This window comes from Nycticebus coucang, chromosome 23, assembly GCF_027406575.1.
Source record: "Nycticebus coucang isolate mNycCou1 chromosome 23, mNycCou1.pri, whole genome shotgun sequence".
Lineage (NCBI taxonomy): Eukaryota > Metazoa > Chordata > Mammalia > Primates > Lorisidae > Nycticebus > Nycticebus coucang.
Window position 1 is genome coordinate 31,531,225 of NC_069802.1, and position 19,389 is coordinate 31,550,613.

The window sequence follows — 19,389 nt, forward strand, 5'->3', positions numbered from 1 at the left end:
CTGCAGTTGAAGAAAGCTAAGGAGTGATGTAGTCTAATTGAGCTATCCATAGCTAAATATCAAATGAGCTAATGTACAGAGACCTGTTGAATAATGTATGGACATTCCTATCTGAAAATGTGAATTAATTACAAGTAATATTTACATGTGCATTACACATAGGGTAGACTAGCCACTCTCAAGTTTCTGTCATTCTAAAGAGTAGTAGTTTTATTTATTAAATTTTGAGCCACTACTGTGTATCCAACACTGCGTATCTTAATAGAGGTAAGAATGTTTCCAGAATTGATAAGTAGAAATAAGAGAAAAAATAATGTTAACATCCTTTCTTTCAGATCTAAAAGAGATTAATGTTTTGCTAAGAACAAGTTTAAAAATATTGTGAGACTTGGGTTAGGCTTTGAAGCATGGGTTGTTTGGTTAAGCAGAGTGGAGGACAAGATTCTTTAGGTGGGAACATCATTCAGGAACAAATGGGATTATGCTCTTGAGTTTGTGAAATAACACACCAGTGTGCCCAAAAGAGAGGATGTGCATAAGGAGCATTGTTGAAATCTGACCAGCCTGGTATAGAGCCATGTAAGACAACGCCGTTGACATAAACCTTTTTGTAAAACAGGCAACCAGGATAAGTAGTATTCTGTGGATGCTATATTGGTCCTCTGATGAGCTAGTCTCCCTGTAGTCTGGACAACTTGACACTCTTCCACCATAAAAACAATATTTTTTACTCCTGGTGACTTACCAGCCTCATCAGAGCTCTAGTAGACAGCACAGGGGAAAGAGCATGAACCGTATTCCAATTGCAGGCCTGTATGGAATGACTGAGGCCTGCAGTTGAAGAAAGCTGAGGAGTGATGTAGTCTAATTGAGCTATCCATAGCTAAATATCAAATGAGCTGACTGTATGGCCTCAGACATATTTGCACTTAACTCTGAGACTTAATTTTGTTTACTTTGAGGATAAGTATACCTACCTTGCTTGCTTCAAATGAAACAATACATGTGAATGTGTCTAGAACATAGTAAGTATTCAACAAATGTTAGGTTAATTCCTTATTTTTCTTGAAGTGGCTCTGGTCCTTATCCACTAAAGGACAAGTTAAAAGGGTTAAATCTGTCAGGCTCAGAAGGTTATGTCCTTTCTGAAATAGTGATGTATTCTTTATATGCAGTGAAATTTTTTGTTGAGTGGTAGGTGACTGTTCCAGATGCCCAACTTACATAGCATTTTCATTGTTTTCTGTAAGGAGGCAGATTTCAGGATGATAAATTTTTATCTACAATAATGTTTAGAGCTCCAAAGATACTACCACTGAATGTTCTTTTACAAGATTGATGATAATTACTGAAATTAAAGTAAAACTAAAATGCCTTACACTTTTTCTTACAGCATGCTACAAATGAAAACTGATGAGAAACTGAATTTGTCTGATGGGAACACAGCAAGTTGCCCTTTGAGCCCCATTAAGATGTGCCTTAATCGCCCTGTTGAATGGAATCTGAATTTGACAGCAGCATCTCTAGCGAGCTGTACAGTTCATAACCAAAATCTCACAAGTGAAGAGAAATAGAACGCACTTCTTGCACTACCCTTATTTTGTACGTCGATACTTTCTGCTGAATAAGCGTTTATCAATTGATCTTGAAATATTTCTAGTCCTGTGATTTGTCTTTATATTAAACCATTAGCATTAATCATTTTGATTATATTCTTTGTATGTTTTTTTTTTTTTTACGTGTTTTACACCAGACCATTGTGGAATTTTGTAGTACAGATTTTGATGTTTCTCTTTTCAATGGTATTTTGTGATTTTTTTATGCCCTAAGTTTAAAAACATGATTGTCCCCAGTTTTATTTCTGTGCACAAAGTTTTAATATATAACATATTGTGATTTAGAGCTAGTATTGTAAAGATTTGTGATGATGACCTGACCCGTAAACAGTTGTAAAACAGGTGGATACCAACTACCTCGAAGCAAATTGGTAAAAGAAAAGACAGAAGCATCTCTTGGAAGTAAATCTCTTTCAAAGTTATATATGTATAGAAAAAAAAATCGATCACGTTTACTGTCGTCAAGTAGCATGTTTCCCTTCCCAGGAGAATTTGAGCTAAGGGTTCTCTTTCTCTGTATTTTAAACCTGTGGTCTGTGGGCTGTACGCAGTGGCACAATTGCATGTTTACTCTTCTGCAAATCTGTGCCTCCTGATAGACAAAGAATACTGTTTTTCTGTAAGTTACCAGTTTTGAATGAAAAATGATAAATGGATTTACATCTGTATTTTAGCCATTTGTTTTGAAGTTTAAAGGAATGTCTTCTAGAAGCAGGATATTCCCTTCCTTCAACTCTAATAGTACAAAGCACAGCTTCAATAGTGACTACATGATTGTGTCTAAAAATCCAATGGTAAGAACACTAAAGGTTTGGTGCTTGTGTTTATTTTGTCCATATTACAGAAAGGCGGCTTTGGTTTGATGGTCCGTAAAAGAACATGGCTCCTTTCCTTTTGGATGGCCTGGCCATCTGTAAATGAGATTTCACTTTATTGTGTTCCTAAAGACTTTTTCTTATGTGCCCTTTCATCCTTCTCTCTCCCTACCTAACCCACCCCCTTTTAAAAATGACAGGGACTTAATAAAAGATAACTCATAAGGACTTTAAAGCACAGGAAGACACAGAGCCAACAGAACGCAGAGCGATCATCTACTTTCATTGACTTATCATCACCACCATGCTTTTGCCTTTTGCTTAATAAGCACTTTTGCTTTGTAACTCTGGCTCTTACATTTCTAAGTCCTATAAAGCACATATGTATATAATATACCAATGTGGTTCTAAAAACCAGTCCTCTTACTTTAGCTCCATTTTAAAACATCATTCTAAATAAATGGTCTCTGGTAAATAAACCCAAAAAGCACAATAATTAAAACAGATCCACCTTAGGACATTTTTATTCTGAATAATGAAAGTAATTACCAGAGGGATAACAAAGGTATTTTGTTGGAACAACTTCAAAAGATGATAAATGAAACTGACAGTGAAGAGAAGGCTCATAAATTGACATACAGTGGATTTCCTATCACATGCTTTCCCCACCAGCAGCATCCACAGAAAAAACATTTTGTTATACCAAAAACAGAAAGCAGCTTCTCATGACTTACATATATTTATGTAGATTATGTCCCCAACCCAGGAAACACAAATAAGCGCTCCCATGTACAAATACTCTAGGAAGAGGGAGATAGCATTATCACAAATGTAGTATAGGAATCAAAATAGGATTGTCAAATTAACTGTTGAACTTTATATTTGTCCTCCACTAATAATAAGCTCTTTTAGCCAGTTTGTAGTACTTCTTTGGCCCTCAAAGTGTCACTTGTTAAATGTGTTTTGAGACGTTTTCTTCTGGGTTGGATCTGTCCATCTAAGTCATAAGCTTCCCAATGCAAGCTACTACTAGCTACTTACACTTAAGTTTCCCATCATTCCATGACTTTAAACATAAAGAGTTTGTAAGACTCACCTAAGGAGCCTCTTCCCAAGCCACCTTAGATTCTAATAAGCAAATCTGTGTCCCTGATGCCTACGGTTTATGGACCACAATGACAGATGATGTCCTAATACTTTATCACAAGTCAAAATACTGTAGATTCACACAACAGAAAGTCTTCAGAAACACATCAGGCTTTTTCTGATTTTAACAAAAGGATAACTTTATTAATAAAGAACTGAACATAATTTTAACGGCCTCCACCCCCATCATCTCTCCTAATTTACATCTTCATTGAGAAATAGTGTGAGTTTACTTTTTTCTAGTGCTGCTGTCTTGGCCCGTCTTGGTAATCTCTTCATTTCTGATTCTGGTTCTGGAACTTCACGATCACTAAACAGACGTTGAAAATATACCAATTTAGATATAAGCTTTAAAACCAGTTTATTTATAAATAAAACTTTTTTGTTTCTGACTCACATTCTATCTGTGTAATTGCTACCCTGATTCCATCAACTAAGCTTAAAATTATGATTCAAACAATAACCAAAAGCACTTCCTGGCTATTTAGGAAAGTGAATCAATGGAAACCTAGCTAATGGTTCTATATCCTATATGAAATCTAGTGTTACACAGAAAAAAAAACAAAACAAAACTTTTAAAGTGAAATTTGTAATTAAACAGGGACCATAGCTACACAAAAGAGGTTTCTTTGGAACTCAAGAAGTGAAAAACAAAATTAAGTTCCCTTGATTTAGGCAATGATTCCTCAAACACAGTAAACAATAAGTTTCTCCAAAAAAGATACTTAATCAAGACAATATATACAAGACAATCTAATGTATGTACTGAAAACATATACAATACAATTTTAGCAAGGAACAGATGAAATGGAAGACAGCTATAAACTTTCAGCTCTAACAAGGGGTTAAATGACAGAAACTGAAAATAAACACTCTAATAATCTATTCAAAAGAAAGGCAGAATTATTCTCTAATAGAACCCCATCGTCTAAATCATTGAGTTTGCTAGTCCAAAATCAAAGAGTCATATATGCGAAGTCACATAATTAGAAGTGGAAATATAAACTGAGACAACATACTAAAGACAGAAAGCCAGACCAAATGCAAACAAGCTGCAAGTCAAATGCTCTTGATAATGGAATTTTGGATTACATATCTGAGACACAACTATTTATCGTCTTCACCATCTTTTGTTATATACTGATTTTCTCTCATTCACAAGGAAATTACAATTTTTCTACTTTTTTTTTTTTTTTGGTGAGACAGTCTCAAGCTGTCACCCTGGATAGAGTGCTATGGTGTCATAGCTCACAGCCCTCCAACTCGGGCTCAAGCACTCCTCTTGCCTCAGTTTTTCTATTTTGAGTAGAGATGAGGCCTCACTTTTTGCTCAGGATGGTCTCGAACTCATAAGCACAAGCAATCCACTGCCTTGGCCTCCCAGAGTGCTAGGATTACAGGCATGAGTCACCATGCCCAGCCTAACTTTTCTACTTTTAGACATAAAAAAAAATGAAGAACAAGCCACTTTATATACTCCAGCCATGCATAACATACCTTTCAGAGTCAGCCTCAGCAGTCTGACGTCTCCTGTTCATCCTAGTTGAAGCTGTCACTTTTCTCCGTCCTTGAAGACAGTATAATTATCAAAATTTATTATCAGTTGCTTATTGCTTTTAATCTAATTTCTGGGCTAACTAAATTCTTTATTCCTAACACATTTCCTTCTTGTTCCCAGCTACCATAATACCACAGAGAAAAGAAGCCCAAGCAAAGTTAAAATTTACATTAATTTCTTATGTAAGCACATAAGGGGGGGGCAAAAGAAAATACAGAAATTTTGAGCAACTCAGGAGGAAACAAATTTTAGTTTAGGGTATTTGGGGACAGAGGCATATGAAAAACGTATATAAAGGAAGTACCTTTATTATGACTACAGCACAAAGAGACTAATGAAAATTAAGGTTAGAAAGAGGGTAAGTCCATAAACAGGTCCTAATGAAATAGAACTTTTAACCAGTAAGGTCATAATGGCTTCTTGTAAAATAATTTAAACATGTACCCGGCCACTTCAAATATGTGTTCTAAGATGTATTTCAAAAACTATAACCTTTACATACTGGGGGCTGCATCAATCCTACTTGCTAGAAATTTATAAAGAAAAGGCAAAGTTTGGCTTGTGCTGTTGCTCAATTATAAGAAATAGCCTATATATGTGAAGTCTGGACTATTAAAAAGGATAGCGTTCTTACAGTATATTTGACTCAAAGCAATCTGATCAAAGCCACATTGTTCAATATGACAATTTGAAAATTGCATACCCTCCTTATGTTAGACTGGGATTTTTTTTTTTTTTTTCCACCCCTTGTTTTTATGACTGCATTTATCCCCAAGAAAACATCCAACAATATGGGACCAATTTGGAACACTATCCAGCAATCAGCATTTAAATAATTAATTGGTAAATATTGAGGCCAGATTCCATTTTAGAAAAAAATTAAATCTGCGTGGAGGAGTTTTAAAAAATAGTTTTCAACGATTAAAATTGTGGTTGGCTCATGGGTGGGATTATTAGTGTTCTTTACAGTAGTTTGCTTGGATGTACTTTGATTCTTCTGTAATAAGCATGCATTACTTTTGTAATAAGGAAATAATAAACAATAAAAAGACCTGGACTTTCAGAACTTTTTCAAAGTGATCCCTTAGTAGTCAACATTTACTTTATTCCAACAAATCCCCTATTGTTGGATATCCCTTGGGATATAAATTTAGTTGGGAAAATATGAAGATGACAAAAGAAGGAAAATAAAGCCCAGAAAAATACTACAAGGATTAAAGAAAAATAGAAAGGACAGAACACAAATAATTGATAACGTGAAACCATCATTTAACCAAATCTTAATTTAACCCAGCTTATCCTCTGCAGCATGATCTTTCAATCCAAAGTACCATCAGGAGCAATACTGATTTTATCTTTACACACAAAGCAAAAACTGGAAGCAACTGAAAAAATTAAAATGAAAGTTAAAGATACCTAAGACATTTCAAAACCTTGATCACTAAGAAAACTTGCAAAGTAAGTATTTTTCATTGGAAGATAAAATTACAAATTGTTCATTAAGAAACTAGTCAATCCATACACTACCTCTGTTAGTCTTTGGCTGAGTGGATTTTGATGGTTGGGTTGCTTTTACACCCCTGAGAGGAGTCATATATATGTCATCCTTTTCTATTAAAGGAAATAATACAACAATGTCAATAAAAGATAGCTTCATAAAATATTTTAAAAGGTCTTTTCAAGCCCTTTTTTCATAAAACTGAAATGACAGTGCCATTAGCAGCTCTTGAAAGGTTATCATAAATCACTGTTCCGAAAATTATAATACTGGAAAACAACAAAACTCAAAATCAGAAAAAACTGTTCATTCATTTCTGAAATCCAACCAAACGTGTTGGGAGAAAAAAATACTATCTCAGAAAATATGACAAGGACAGAGTCTCATAAATAGTTCAGGTCAGTGTGTTATTACCATCTTCATTTTGAAAAACAGTTGTCGTCGTGTTAGTATCCTGTGATGCTACATCTTGGTCACCAAATTCGGTATTTCCTTTTTCTAACTGAATCTTGATTTTTTCCAAAGCTCTCAAACATGTCCTATCTTTTACTTGCTATAAAAGAAAATATTAACATTTTGTAAACATGGCCTTTTCCATTCTTCTTTGAAAAAAAAGATATATACTAATACATACCAAGTGGTTTTAAAACATTCTAAAAATTAATTTACGAAATGTATGAAGGAAATATTTACTTCAAATGAGTGAAAATCACAATGTTTTATATGTATAATTTAACTATGTAAATCCTACATTGATAAATAGAAACATACACAAATTCAAAGTAATTAGAAACTGCTTTACCTCCAGAATCTCATTCAATAGAACCAGAAGATCTTTTGCAAGATTGCTACTGAGTTCTAAAGAACTCAGGGCTTTTGTATAGACGCGAATTTCTGGTGAGCATGGACTTGTTAAGATCTCATTGCAAATTTTTATAGCCAAATTGTCATGTACCGTTAAGGCCTAGAAAATTAAGAGAAACTTTTTTATAAATTGAAAATACAATTACAATATAGTCCTATACATCTAACAAACATTTCCACCTAAATGTCTTGCCATAATCCCAAATGTAAAATGTCTAAAACCAAATTTAACACCTCCACCAAAAAAAAAGCTCCCCTTTCTTGACCTCTTACAGCCAACGCTGTGATGCAGGGCCCAGATCCAGCCTCTTTAGTAATGAAGCACTTAGACTCCAGTTGCTGCAGGTTTGGGATCTTAAAGGTTCCCAGCTGCAGAAATGATCAGGACAGTAGGTTCCTCTTCCTCCAAGGGTTAGTCCACATGGAATGATTAGCACAGGTACCATGGCCCACCTTGTCTGAACTGTGGATAACTCAAGGGAATATCCCAGCTCTGGAAATGGGATCAGCTAGGGCCGTTGGGTGCTTGACAATTCAATTCAACCCCATGTCACAACCTATGTCCCTAACACTCCCAGCATGCTGACTGTGAGAATGCTCCCTAATCAAATTATGTCAACAGCTCCTCTGAAGTCTTGGTACCTGTACTTAGGGCCCTGAAGTTTCCTTGGACTCTTGCGTCTCCCTTAACTCTCAAGCTTTAGGTCAGTGTTTTTCAACCTTTTTTATCTCCCAATACACTTGAAACTATAGTTAAACTTCTGCAGCACACTTATATTATGTTGATCAAAAAAAAAAAGAGTGAAAAAGAGAATATGCTTACGGGCTTTGAACTTCTTTCAAAAATAATTTAATTAATGATCTTTAAAAATTCTGTGGCACAACAAAGATTCTCTCACAGCACACCGCTTCAGGCTCTTCTAGCCATAGTTGTTGTTTTTTTACTATTTCCGTTTCTATTCTTTCCACTTTCTACTACTTCTTTCACTATTCTTTTTCTACAAGCTAATTATACATGCTTTTTAACTACTTTCAGTACTCTTTCCTTTCCTTACCAATTCACATCATTTAACCATTCTGACTAAAAAATTAATCTACATCACATTCATCTCATTAACCTTTTCACCATAAGCCATGCATAATTATTCATTACCGTAAGGCCAAGTCCAAATTCCCTACCTTGGGTTTCATGCAATCTATTCACGATGTTCTGCCCTAACAATCCTATTCAGGATCCTAAGCCAGAATAATTTTCCCACAGTTCTAACATAGTTTCATGATCACTTACATTTATCACCTTTGCTAAAATATCTTTCTTCTTTAACCAAACCAATCTCCAAATCTTAAGAAGGCCTAATTGAATTTTTTAACTCAATGAGTTTTTAATTCTCTACTCATTCCTACCACATGAATTTTACCCTTCCCTAAAGTCCTGATGCACTCGGTACACATAGCTCTATCACTGACCCTTAACTATATTTTTGCCTTTGTAATTTTATCCTTCTAATACCATGTAACACTGTGACCTGAACAGAGTAGGATTAGACATCAAATAGATATAAAACTAAAGTAGAGAGCATCTGAAATCATTAATACATTAAATTTCAAAAGTGGTAACAAGCTTGACAAATACCATTAAAAGATTAAAACACCTTCAATTTGTGAGTCAGTCTGCAACTTATTATCTTTGAATTAAAAATTCAAAATAAGCTTGAGGCAGTATCTATTCTTTGAGTTCTCTTTCCTTGTATCAGCAGCACATCAGGTAAGCCAACACGTGAAGGTTCAACAAGTCCTAGACAACATAGGTCATTACTTCAGAGTGGTTAACAGCCGGTACGAGGTAGAAAGAGGGGTACTGAAGATGATACCTTTTTGGTAACCCTTTTTAAGTAGCAAAAATATTAGCATTGATTACTTGAATTTTCATATGATTTCTCTACATGTCCCAAAAGATTTTCTTCATTTTTTTTTTCACTTTGTATTGTATGCATGAGACAGAAGTCCCAAGATCAGAATCCAACTCCTCACCATTTCAAAGCAATTTAGAGAGAAATTATTTTACCTAAACAGTAATCTGCATGCAGTTACCATGCTTACCAACCACAGACCAACATACTCACACACCTGATAATCTTGAGAATTCTTGGCCTGAGGATTTAATGCACTTGGTCGTGTCAAATCTACAAGTAACTCAGCAACATTTGTGATATCTATTTCAGCCAAAGGAGAAGATGCAGGGGCATTGGCCAGGGTTTGCAGAGTTGGAAGAAAGGCTTCTTCAAAGCATTCCTGATTAGTCCTATTAAAAATTTCAAAGTTTATTTTAGCAAAACATTCTCTGATGAGAAAAAAAAGCATGATTCTAAAATACGTATATATAAAGCCTATATTCATCTATGAAAGAGCCAAATAATTCAGGTAGATAAAATCTACATGAGTTTTCATTTCACTATTTCCCCACTGAAGAAAGAAAGCAACAACAAAATGACACTTCAGACAGAACTCATGGAGGACGTGAACTTGACGTCAGGTCAGATTTTGATTTATCAGTATGCCTCAATACCTGCTTGCATAGGCAAACGTGGGGAAGAACATGCCCAGGCAGTGTCGAAGTCGAACATCCTCTTCAGTCACAGGATTGTACCATAACAAAATCAGACGAGAAAGAAGCCTGCTGCTGACCAAAAGCCCACAGAACATCAGCTTGGCTAGTCCTTCTGCAGCTCCTGTCCTAAGTTCAGATACCTAATGAAAACAATAACTCGTTAGAAGCAATTTATTTGTATTTCCTTTTTATGTAAGTCTCACAGTGTAGCTCATCCCATAATGTTTTTGCATGAACTAATCCAAAAATATTACAATGAATTTGTTAAAGGCACATGAAAGTATTTTGTTTCCTCATGGCTAGACAAACAATTTTAGACAAATCTAAATAATTTTAGGCAAATCCTTAGTCTAGCCATGAAAATTTCAATTCCCTTAAAATTCCTTAGAAGAACCCAAAGACCTTTTATAAATGTTGCAAAAACAAAGCATGTACTTAAATGCTTAGCATTTCTAAGATATAGAAAACCTACAGTAACAGTCCCTGTCTGATGAAAGGAAAGTGCCTGTAAACCAGAGCTGCAGAGGGGGAGTGGCAATGTGTCTGAATAATGGGTAGAACGTGAACAGAAGGTGTACAAAGCAGAAAAAGGCGTCCCTAGAAAGAGTAACCAGAACAAACACAGAGAAGAAAAAGGAAAACACAACTGGATGTACACAGGCAAAATCAAGTTGGACCTTTACCTAAGATCATATATAAATACTAACTGAAAATGTGTCAGTGGCTTAAATATGAAAGCTAAAACTATAAAACTCTTAGAAGAAAACACAGAGATAAAACTTCATGACCTGGGCTAGGGAATGGATTCTCACATAGCACCAAAATTTCAAGCAACAAAAGGAAAATAAATTAGTGTTCTTCAAAATTAAAAATACTTATATATCTAAGGACATTATCAACAAACTGAAAATTCAGCCTATAACAAGAATATGTGCAAATTATATACCTGATGAAGTCTACCCAGACTATATGAAGAATTCTATAAAGATAACCAAGCCAATTTAAGAATGACCAAGGGCCACCTTCAAACAAGATATACAAATAACCAAGAAGCAGAAGAAAAGATGTTGAATATCATTAGTCATTAGGGAAAACATAAATCAAATCCACAATCAGGTACCACTTCACATATACTAGGACGGATGTAAATTTTAAAAATGAAAAATAAGTATTGACAAGTATGTGGAGAAATCACAAACCTTGTATACTGAAAGCAGGAATGTAAAGTGGCTCAGCCACTCTGGATAAGTTTGACAGGTTCTCGAAAGTTAAAGATTTGCTGTATGACTTAGCAATTCACTGCCTAAGTATATACCAAAAAAGGATGGAAAACAGGTACGCAAACACACACATATGCATACATGTTTATAGCGGCACTCTTAATAATAGCCACGAGGGGAAACAGCCCAATATCAACTTACGGTATATACATAATACGCAAAATTCAAGGAATGAAGCACTGGTACAGAGCTGCAATATAGAGAAGCCTCAAAACATTCAGCTAAATGAATGCCAGACACAAAAGGTCACATATTGTATGATTCCATTTTAATGAGACTAGCCACTGAGACAGAGTATAGATGGGGTGTTGTCAGGGCTGTCAGAGGAGGAATGGGGAACCTGCTTAATGGGTACAGTTTCCTTCTGGGAGGGTGAAAATGATTTTCAAATTAGAGATGGTTATTGTATTACATTATGAATGTTCTAACAATGAGCTGTTCATTTTACAATGAGTTTTTGCCTCAATGAAAAAAACACACTCTGTATAAAAATATTTAAATCAGTTCAATGTTTATATTTGTTACAAAAATGGTAGTTTAAGATTGTCTTAAGAAGAGAGAACCAATCTTCTACCCTATGTTATATCTTCTACCTACCCAATATAAATTATTCTTAACTATTTCTTAAAACTCTTGAGGAGGCTCGGTGCCCGTAGCTCAGTAGTTAGGGTACTGCTCATATGCACCGGGGCTAGTGGGTTAGAACCTGACCCAGGCCTATTTAAACAACAATGACAATAACAACAAAAAAATAGCTGAGCATTGTGGCGGGCACCTGTAGACCCAGCTACTTGGGAGGCTAAGGCAAGAGAATTCCTTAAGCCCAAGAGTTTGAGGTTGCTGTGAGCTGTGATGCCACAGCACTCTGGGGAGGGTGACATAGAGACACTCTGTCTCAAAAAAAAAAAAACCAGAAAAAACTCTTGGGGAAAAAAACTTAAAGTTCCTAAATCACAAATACAGGATAAAAGATGAAATTTTAATAACACCACCCTTTAATAATTATTTTTGTTTACACTTCAATTTTTGCACAAAACTGGACAGTGAAAAATTAGGTACGTTATAAGTGAAAGCTGAAATTTAATTAAGATATTGAAAAAGCAAAATTAAAAGTTTTTGTCTAAGCTTAAACTTGAGTAAAAAATAAAATATAAAGAGCATAAACAAATACATGCTGAAAATAACATTTCATTATCATGGGTCTAGATTACATCTTACCTCACTGTCTAAGAAATCAGAAAGGAGTTTGAGAACATTCTTAGCTGTAGTAGTCTCTTCAACTTCTTTTGACTCTTGCTCATCATCACTGTTTGTTTCTGTAGCTTCACATTGAAGGGCTTTGGTATTTTTAGTTTTAAATGGTTCCATCCCAAACATCATCAGTTGGTCGAAGATTGCCTTTAAAGCACTTATTTTTATTGTGACATCATCAATCTGTAAAACCTAAATGGAGATATTCCCCACCCAAAAAAGTAAATTCAGTACAGTTTTAATCATTTACCCTGCACAAAATATGAATAGTTGAGGTATATCATACGGCCTGCAGGGTCTAAAATATTTACTCTCTGCCCTTTAAAGAAGGTTTGCCAGTCCCTCCCAGGTCTATACCAACACTATGTCCAGTTAGATCACTATAATCCTCTATTCAAAGCCCTCCAGTTCCTCTCTCATTCACAGTGAAAGCTGACATCTTTACAGTCTACTCCTAGAAGACACAGACATCCTGCTGCGGGTGAATTCTTTTTCCTATTATTCCCCCCTTTGCTCAATCTTTTCTAGCCATATGTCCTCCTGCTCTTTAAACTTGGTGAGCAAAGTCTTACCCCAGGGCCTCCTCCCATCCCCGGAAACCCAAATATCCACAGGGTTCACTCTTTCACTTCCTCCCACCGGCCCAAATGTCAACAAGGCAGCGAGGCCTTTCTCAGCCATGTCCCTTCTCCTTCTTCCCCTCTCTGTTTTATTTTTCTCCATCTGACATATTACACATTTATTTTTTTACCATATATTTCCCCTTCTAGAATGTAACTTCCATTAGGAAAACAACTTTTATCTTGTTTTATTCACTACCTACCTATATACCTACCTTATTTCTTCTAAGCCTAGAAGAGTGCTGGCACATAATGCACACTCAATATTTTCTATATGATTAATTAAAGGAATAACTTAAATAATTTACATTTTATCTTTTTTTGCCTAAAAACATTTTAATAAGAAATCAAAAGATTAAAATTATTGAGTCCCTAAAGATTATTTATAATAATTGCCATTATCAGTAAGACCCAGAATAGATGAATACAGAGAATTAGAATCATCACCATAGATTCTTTCATGAAATACAATCGGGATTTTGTCACAAGTAATAGCAGTACCTCCTACCTGTAATAGCAGCACAAAGTGTTTGCTTGCAAAATCCTTATTCTGCAGTCCACAACACCCCAAACATAAAACTGCCAGATTTCTCACTACAAGATGAACGTCTATTATTCCAGGAAGAATCTAAAATGAATTAGAAAGTAAATAATTTTGACCAAGGCAAGAAATTTACCAGAGTATACTAAAATCACATTCAAAATGGTAATCTGAGTGATTTCATATTGTCTGTTTACTCAAAGAAGTCCTTTCCCGTTAAAAAAAAAAAAAAAAAAAAAGGCAAACATTAACTTCCAAAAACAATTTACCCAGGGAGACTTTCCTGAAATACAGTCTGATCATGACACATCTCCCCTCTACCTGCTAAAATGGAGTCAATGGCTTCCCAATGCTCATAGACCAAGATAAAAAAGATAAAACTCCTTAACATGACATATATTATTTCCCCTTGTGTTGTCTCCTAGTCTCCTCTTACTCTTAGTTTGTTCAACCAGTCTGATCTTGATGCCTCTTATTCAAAGCTGTCCAACAGAAACATAATGGAAGACACAAATGGAAATCATATACGCTAGTTTCAATTTTCTAGTAGCAACATTAAAGTAAAAAGAAACAAGTGAAACTAATTTTAATAAATTTTCTTTAACCCAACATAACTAAAATATTATTGCTGCAACATGTAATCCACATAAAAAAACAATTAATAAGATAATTTACATTTTGTTATGCATACTAAGTCTTCAAAACCGAAACGGGTTTTTTCCCTTACAGCACATCTCAATTTGGAGTAGCAGCCTCGCATGGCTAGTAGCTCCTGTATTAAAAATTTCTCCCTCCTTTGTTCACAGTTAGTGTCTACTCAAAGATCAGACTAGAGTCACCTTCCATGAATAGGTCAAATCCTGCTGTTACCAAGTTCACACGACCATATAGCTCCTCTTCATATCAAGCATCAATAGCATAAGTTTTCACTTATTTATTTAAAGTTCCCCCCACTTGATCAAAAGGTCAGTTAGGGTAGTCTTCATCTGCTTTATATTCCATGTATACTCTACCAGCATTTAGTACGTAATAAACATTCAATAAGTATTTGTTCAATGAACAATTTATGATTCTTATTTAAAACACAGCAATTTCATAACAATATAATTCTTCCATACAAATACCTTGCTTACATTTGTCTATGTGTTTCAGTCTTTAATCATAGACTTTTATACATTTAAAATCATTAAATTTTGCATCCTTTCTTTGATTAACATTAGATATCCTTTCCCACATATATAATAGTCTTCATATTTCCTTCAGTTGTGAGGTTAATTATACCACAATTCACCATCTTCTTATAATAGACATAAAGTACCCAAGGAGAACTTTAAAAGGATCAATTTTGCACTAAAGATATGTTTCTCTAAAATAAAATTAAATTCTAATGGCTGAGTAGAACCTAGTTTTTAAATCAGAAACTCTAGAGTCCTAGGGTGTCTAACCATTTTTCTTTCTGTTGCATACTGGAAAAATAAGAGTTGTCTTAAGCTACACATCAAATACACAAACACTAACAAAAGCTGATGAGCAAAAGAAAAGGTCCACGCATACCTTGTGTAATATCCAACATCAGAGATAAGCAAAACAGGCTCGGCGCCTGTAAATCAAGTGGCTAGAGTGCCAGCCACATACACCAGAGCCGGCGGGTTCAAATCCATCCTGGACCCGCCAAACAAAAACGACAACTATAACCAAAAAGCAGCTGGGCAGTGTGGCAGACACTTGTAGTCCTAGCTACTTGGGAGGCTGAGGCAAGAGGATCACTTAAGCCCAAGAGTTTGAGGTAGCTGTGAGCCGTGTGACGCCACCTGGGGGTGTCCTGGGGCTGTCTAAATGGTTATAGTTGTCATTGTGGTTGAATATTACACAAGGTATGTACGGACCTTTTCTTTTGCTCATAAGCTTTTGTTAGCAAAACGCTGAGCGAAACGATTTCACTCACGCTGAGTGAAATCAGGCACTCTACCCAGGGCGACAGCTTGAGACTGTCTCAAAAAAAAAAAAAAAGAGAGAGAGAGATATAAGCAAAACAGATAAGCAAAAAAATCCTCATGCAGTCCACTGGCTGCCATTTAAACACCCTACAACTGTTACAAACTGATTTTCTTTACTACGTTCAGGAACTCATGACAACCAAAGGAATTAGACCTCAGACCATATTCATTGGCTAATTCTCACTAATTACAGCAAATACAATTTTGGAAGAATCCTGTAAGAGCTTGAGTGCATACAGAATTTGCTTTGGCTAAGTGCCCCACTGAAAAAAGAAAAGTAAAATACTTTATATTATCTGATATTGTAGCCACTAGCCACATTTGGCTACCAAATACCCAAAGAATATAGTCCAATTTAAGATACACTGTAAAGCTTAGTATAAAAACCAGAATATAAAATATCACAATAGTTTTAATATTGAGTAATAAAATGTTTTAGTTATAAACAGTTGCATGTATTTAATTTCACTTGTTTCTTAGTTATGTATGATGTGCATTCTATGGACCTATCTGAATGTAAGGTAAGTCTTACAGCGCTTGTCTCCCTGTGGTCAATACAATGGAGCATACTAATGGTCCTTTTAATAAAATACCAGAATATTCAGCGCTCACAATTATACCTTTCCAGTATTCCTATGTAGCAAGAGTGCAGGATTTAAATATTCCTGATGCGTTCTAGGGTCTCCTCTTACCATTCAGATATTCTGTATCACTTTCCAGTGTAAAATTAATTTTTTCAAACCTTTCAAAAGTTAATAACTTACGTACCAGGAACTTTACATGCATCATCTTACATAATCCTCACAATGTGAAGTAAGCACTATACAAAGTCTAACAATTAAGTTCACAAACTTGCCACCAAATGCTTACGCGGGTTGACTGTACAAAGAACTTGGTCAGTTTTCATGACTGGGTTTATCGGTGTCTTACGGTTGTGTCAACATGTGGCAGTGTCTTGCTGAGTGGCGTTCATTATTGTTGTTGCATGTTTTTAATGTGCCATCATAAGAATGTCAGAGCTTTAATTAGAGCAAGGAAAAAACACTAAACTTCTTGTTAAACTTGGCAAGAGTGTAAGTGAAATCAGGGACATGTAGTCCAAGTTTATGGGGATAATGCCAGGAGGAAAATCGCAGCACAGGGCATGTTGGCTCATGCCTGTAATCCTGGCAGTCTGGGAAGCAGAGGCAGGTAGATCGTCTGAGCTCACGAATTCGAAATCAACCTAAGCCAGAGCAAGACCTTGTCTCCAAAAATAGTCAGGCACTGTGGTGGGCACCTGTAGTCCCAGCTCCTTGGGAGACTGAAGCAAGATAACTGCTTAAGCCCAAGAGTGTGAGGTTGCTGTGAACTGTAATACTACAGCACTTTACCGAGGGCAACAGAGTAGGACTCATTCTCAAAAAAAAAAAAAAAGAAAGCAGGCATCCCTGATATTTACTTAGTTATGAATTACATAAATGTATCCCAATCAATAGTTAAAATCTCATCAAACAATATATGCTTAATAAAGTTTATTGTTACTGACAGTGAACATAAATTAATGTTTAAATATACTTCTGCATAATTTAAAATGTATTAAACTATTGTTAAAACTGAATAAAAAAAAAAAAAAGAAAGAAAACAGCAGTGTACAAATGAATTAAACACATTTTTCCAAGGGGAAAGGAAGCATCACTGGTGAAGAAAACCACTCAGGGTGGCTATTAACAATCAAAACAGACAAAAACGTCACAAAAATGTATTGCATTATACATCAAAATCATCAACTGACTGTGAGAAGCATAACAGACCAAGTAAACATCATCTGAAAAATCTTAACTGAAAATCTTGGCCAACAACTCATGGCTCTTGCATCATGACAATGCACCAATTCACATGAGAGTTTTTAGTCAGTGAGTTTTTAGCCAGTAAACAAATAACTGGAATATCCACCTGACTTAACTGTCTAGCCCCCAGTGACTTTTTCTTTACCCAGAGATAAAGGAAATATTGAAAGGAAGACATTTTGATGACATTCAGGCCACTGACAATTTTCATGGCCATTTCATGCTGTCCAACAGAAAAAGAGTTCCAAAACTGCTTTGCAGGGTGGACTAGACACTGGCATCGTGCTTCCCAAGGGGAGGACTTCAAAGGTGATCACAGGCACATCCAGCAACGAAGGCTACAGCACTTGTTCTAAGATGAGTTCATGAACTTAATTGTCAGCTCTAACATATATAGTTTACCATTTATATTCATGATATATTTAAAATTCATTATCATAAGACCTCCCATTTGATCCTGCAATCCCATTCCTGGGCATCTACCCAGAAAGAAAAAAATCCTTTTATCATAAGGACACTTGTACTAGACTGTTTATTGCAGCTCAATTTACAATCACCAAAATGTGGAAACAGCCTAAATGTCCCCCAACCCAGGAATGGATTAACAAGCTGTGGTGTATGTATACCATGGAAAACTATTCAGCCATTAAAAAATGCAAACATCCTTTGCATTAACCTGGATGGAAGTAGAACACACTATTCTCAGGAAAGCATCACAAGAATGGAGAAGCAGAATCCTAGGTACTCAATTTTGACATGAGGACAATTAATGACCTAGTACACGGTGTGGGGGGTGCGGGAAGGGGAGAGCAAGAGAGAGGAGGGAGGGGGGTGTGGGAAAGGAAGAGAAGAGAAAGGGAAGGAGGGAGGGGGATGGGGGTCTTGGTGTATGACACACCTTTTGGGGGCAAGACACAATTATAAGAAGGACTTTATCCAACAAATGCAATCAGTATAACCTGGTTTCTTGTACCCTCGATGAATCGATAAAAAAAGAAATTCATCATCATAATCTTTTCATTCTTTTGAATCTTAAGAAGAACATCACTTATAAAATGAGAGAGAAGTCGGGTAAATGAAGTCTCAGAGGCCACCAACATACCAAAGATTCAATGATCCCATTCATGGTTGGACCTATACCTGTTGAAACTGACATCTTCTTCAACAGTTCATAGCACAAAATAAGACACTTCTGCAGTGTTTCGGCATCATTCTAAAATGAAAAACAAAATCCTTAGCATTAGTAAAGTCTTCTGCCCGTCCCTTAAGTGTTTGCTTTCTCAGGGCTTTGTCTAGGGTACAATGTCACTCTCTACATACCTTCTGCGTGATTTTATCCAGTCCTTCTATGTACAACTTTATTTATCATCTATGAGCTAGCCCAGAGGTTCCTAAGTTTCAGACTCATACATACAACTGTTATAAGACATTTCCTTTTGGAGGTTCCACGGGCTCCTCAAACTCAATTATGTCCAAAAGAGAACTATTTACCATGACCTGAACCTCTCCTCCTCCTGTGCTGTCTAGCTCCATAATGTCATTCATCACCCTCTACCCAGCTGTCCAAACCAACAGACCTAGGATACGTTCTTGACTCCCTCCTCTCTGTTACAATTTCTAAATATCTCTCAGAGTCCTTACTACTTTCCATATCCACTGTCAGTACCTTACTCAGGCTGCTATAATGGTCTCCCAAATACAACGTTCGTCTAGGTTTTACCATTCTCCAATCCATTTCTTGAACAGCAGAGGTCTTTCTAAGACAT

At 35.8% G+C, this 19,389-nt stretch overlaps 2 protein-coding genes across 10 annotated transcripts in view; one reads left to right on the forward strand and one right to left on the reverse strand.

Moving 5' to 3' along the window:
* LCORL (ligand dependent nuclear receptor corepressor like) overlaps window positions 1-1,788 on the forward strand; it is a 136,530-nt gene extending 134,742 nt beyond the window's left edge. For 6 of the 9 annotated variants that reach the window (XM_053577549.1, XM_053577557.1, XM_053577559.1 and 3 more), the window contains one exon: window positions 1,394-1,788. In XM_053577549.1, the coding sequence (XP_053433524.1) occupies window positions 1,394-1,407 (14 nt within the window). In that variant the 3' untranslated portion in view covers window positions 1,408-1,788. The remainder of the gene's footprint in view (window positions 1-1,393) is intronic. The other 3 variants (XM_053577548.1, XM_053577551.1, XM_053577560.1) reach the window with 2 other exon arrangements.
* Window positions 1,789-3,690: 1,902 nt separating this feature from the next.
* Window positions 3,691-19,389, reverse strand: part of NCAPG (non-SMC condensin I complex subunit G) — a 31,028-nt gene continuing 15,329 nt past the window's right edge. Inside the window, exons 12-21 of the mRNA XM_053577567.1 lie at window positions 18,726-18,836; window positions 13,765-13,884; window positions 12,604-12,828; window positions 10,064-10,245; window positions 9,625-9,799; window positions 7,436-7,597; window positions 7,048-7,186; window positions 6,663-6,746; window positions 5,075-5,144; window positions 3,691-3,887 (exon numbers count right to left, since the gene is read on the reverse strand). Of these exons, the coding sequence (XP_053433542.1) occupies window positions 3,773-3,887; window positions 5,075-5,144; window positions 6,663-6,746; window positions 7,048-7,186; window positions 7,436-7,597; window positions 9,625-9,799; window positions 10,064-10,245; window positions 12,604-12,828; window positions 13,765-13,884; window positions 18,726-18,836 (1,383 nt within the window). The 3' untranslated portion in view covers window positions 3,691-3,772. The remainder of the gene's footprint in view (window positions 3,888-5,074; window positions 5,145-6,662; window positions 6,747-7,047; window positions 7,187-7,435; window positions 7,598-9,624; window positions 9,800-10,063; window positions 10,246-12,603; window positions 12,829-13,764; window positions 13,885-18,725; window positions 18,837-19,389) is intronic.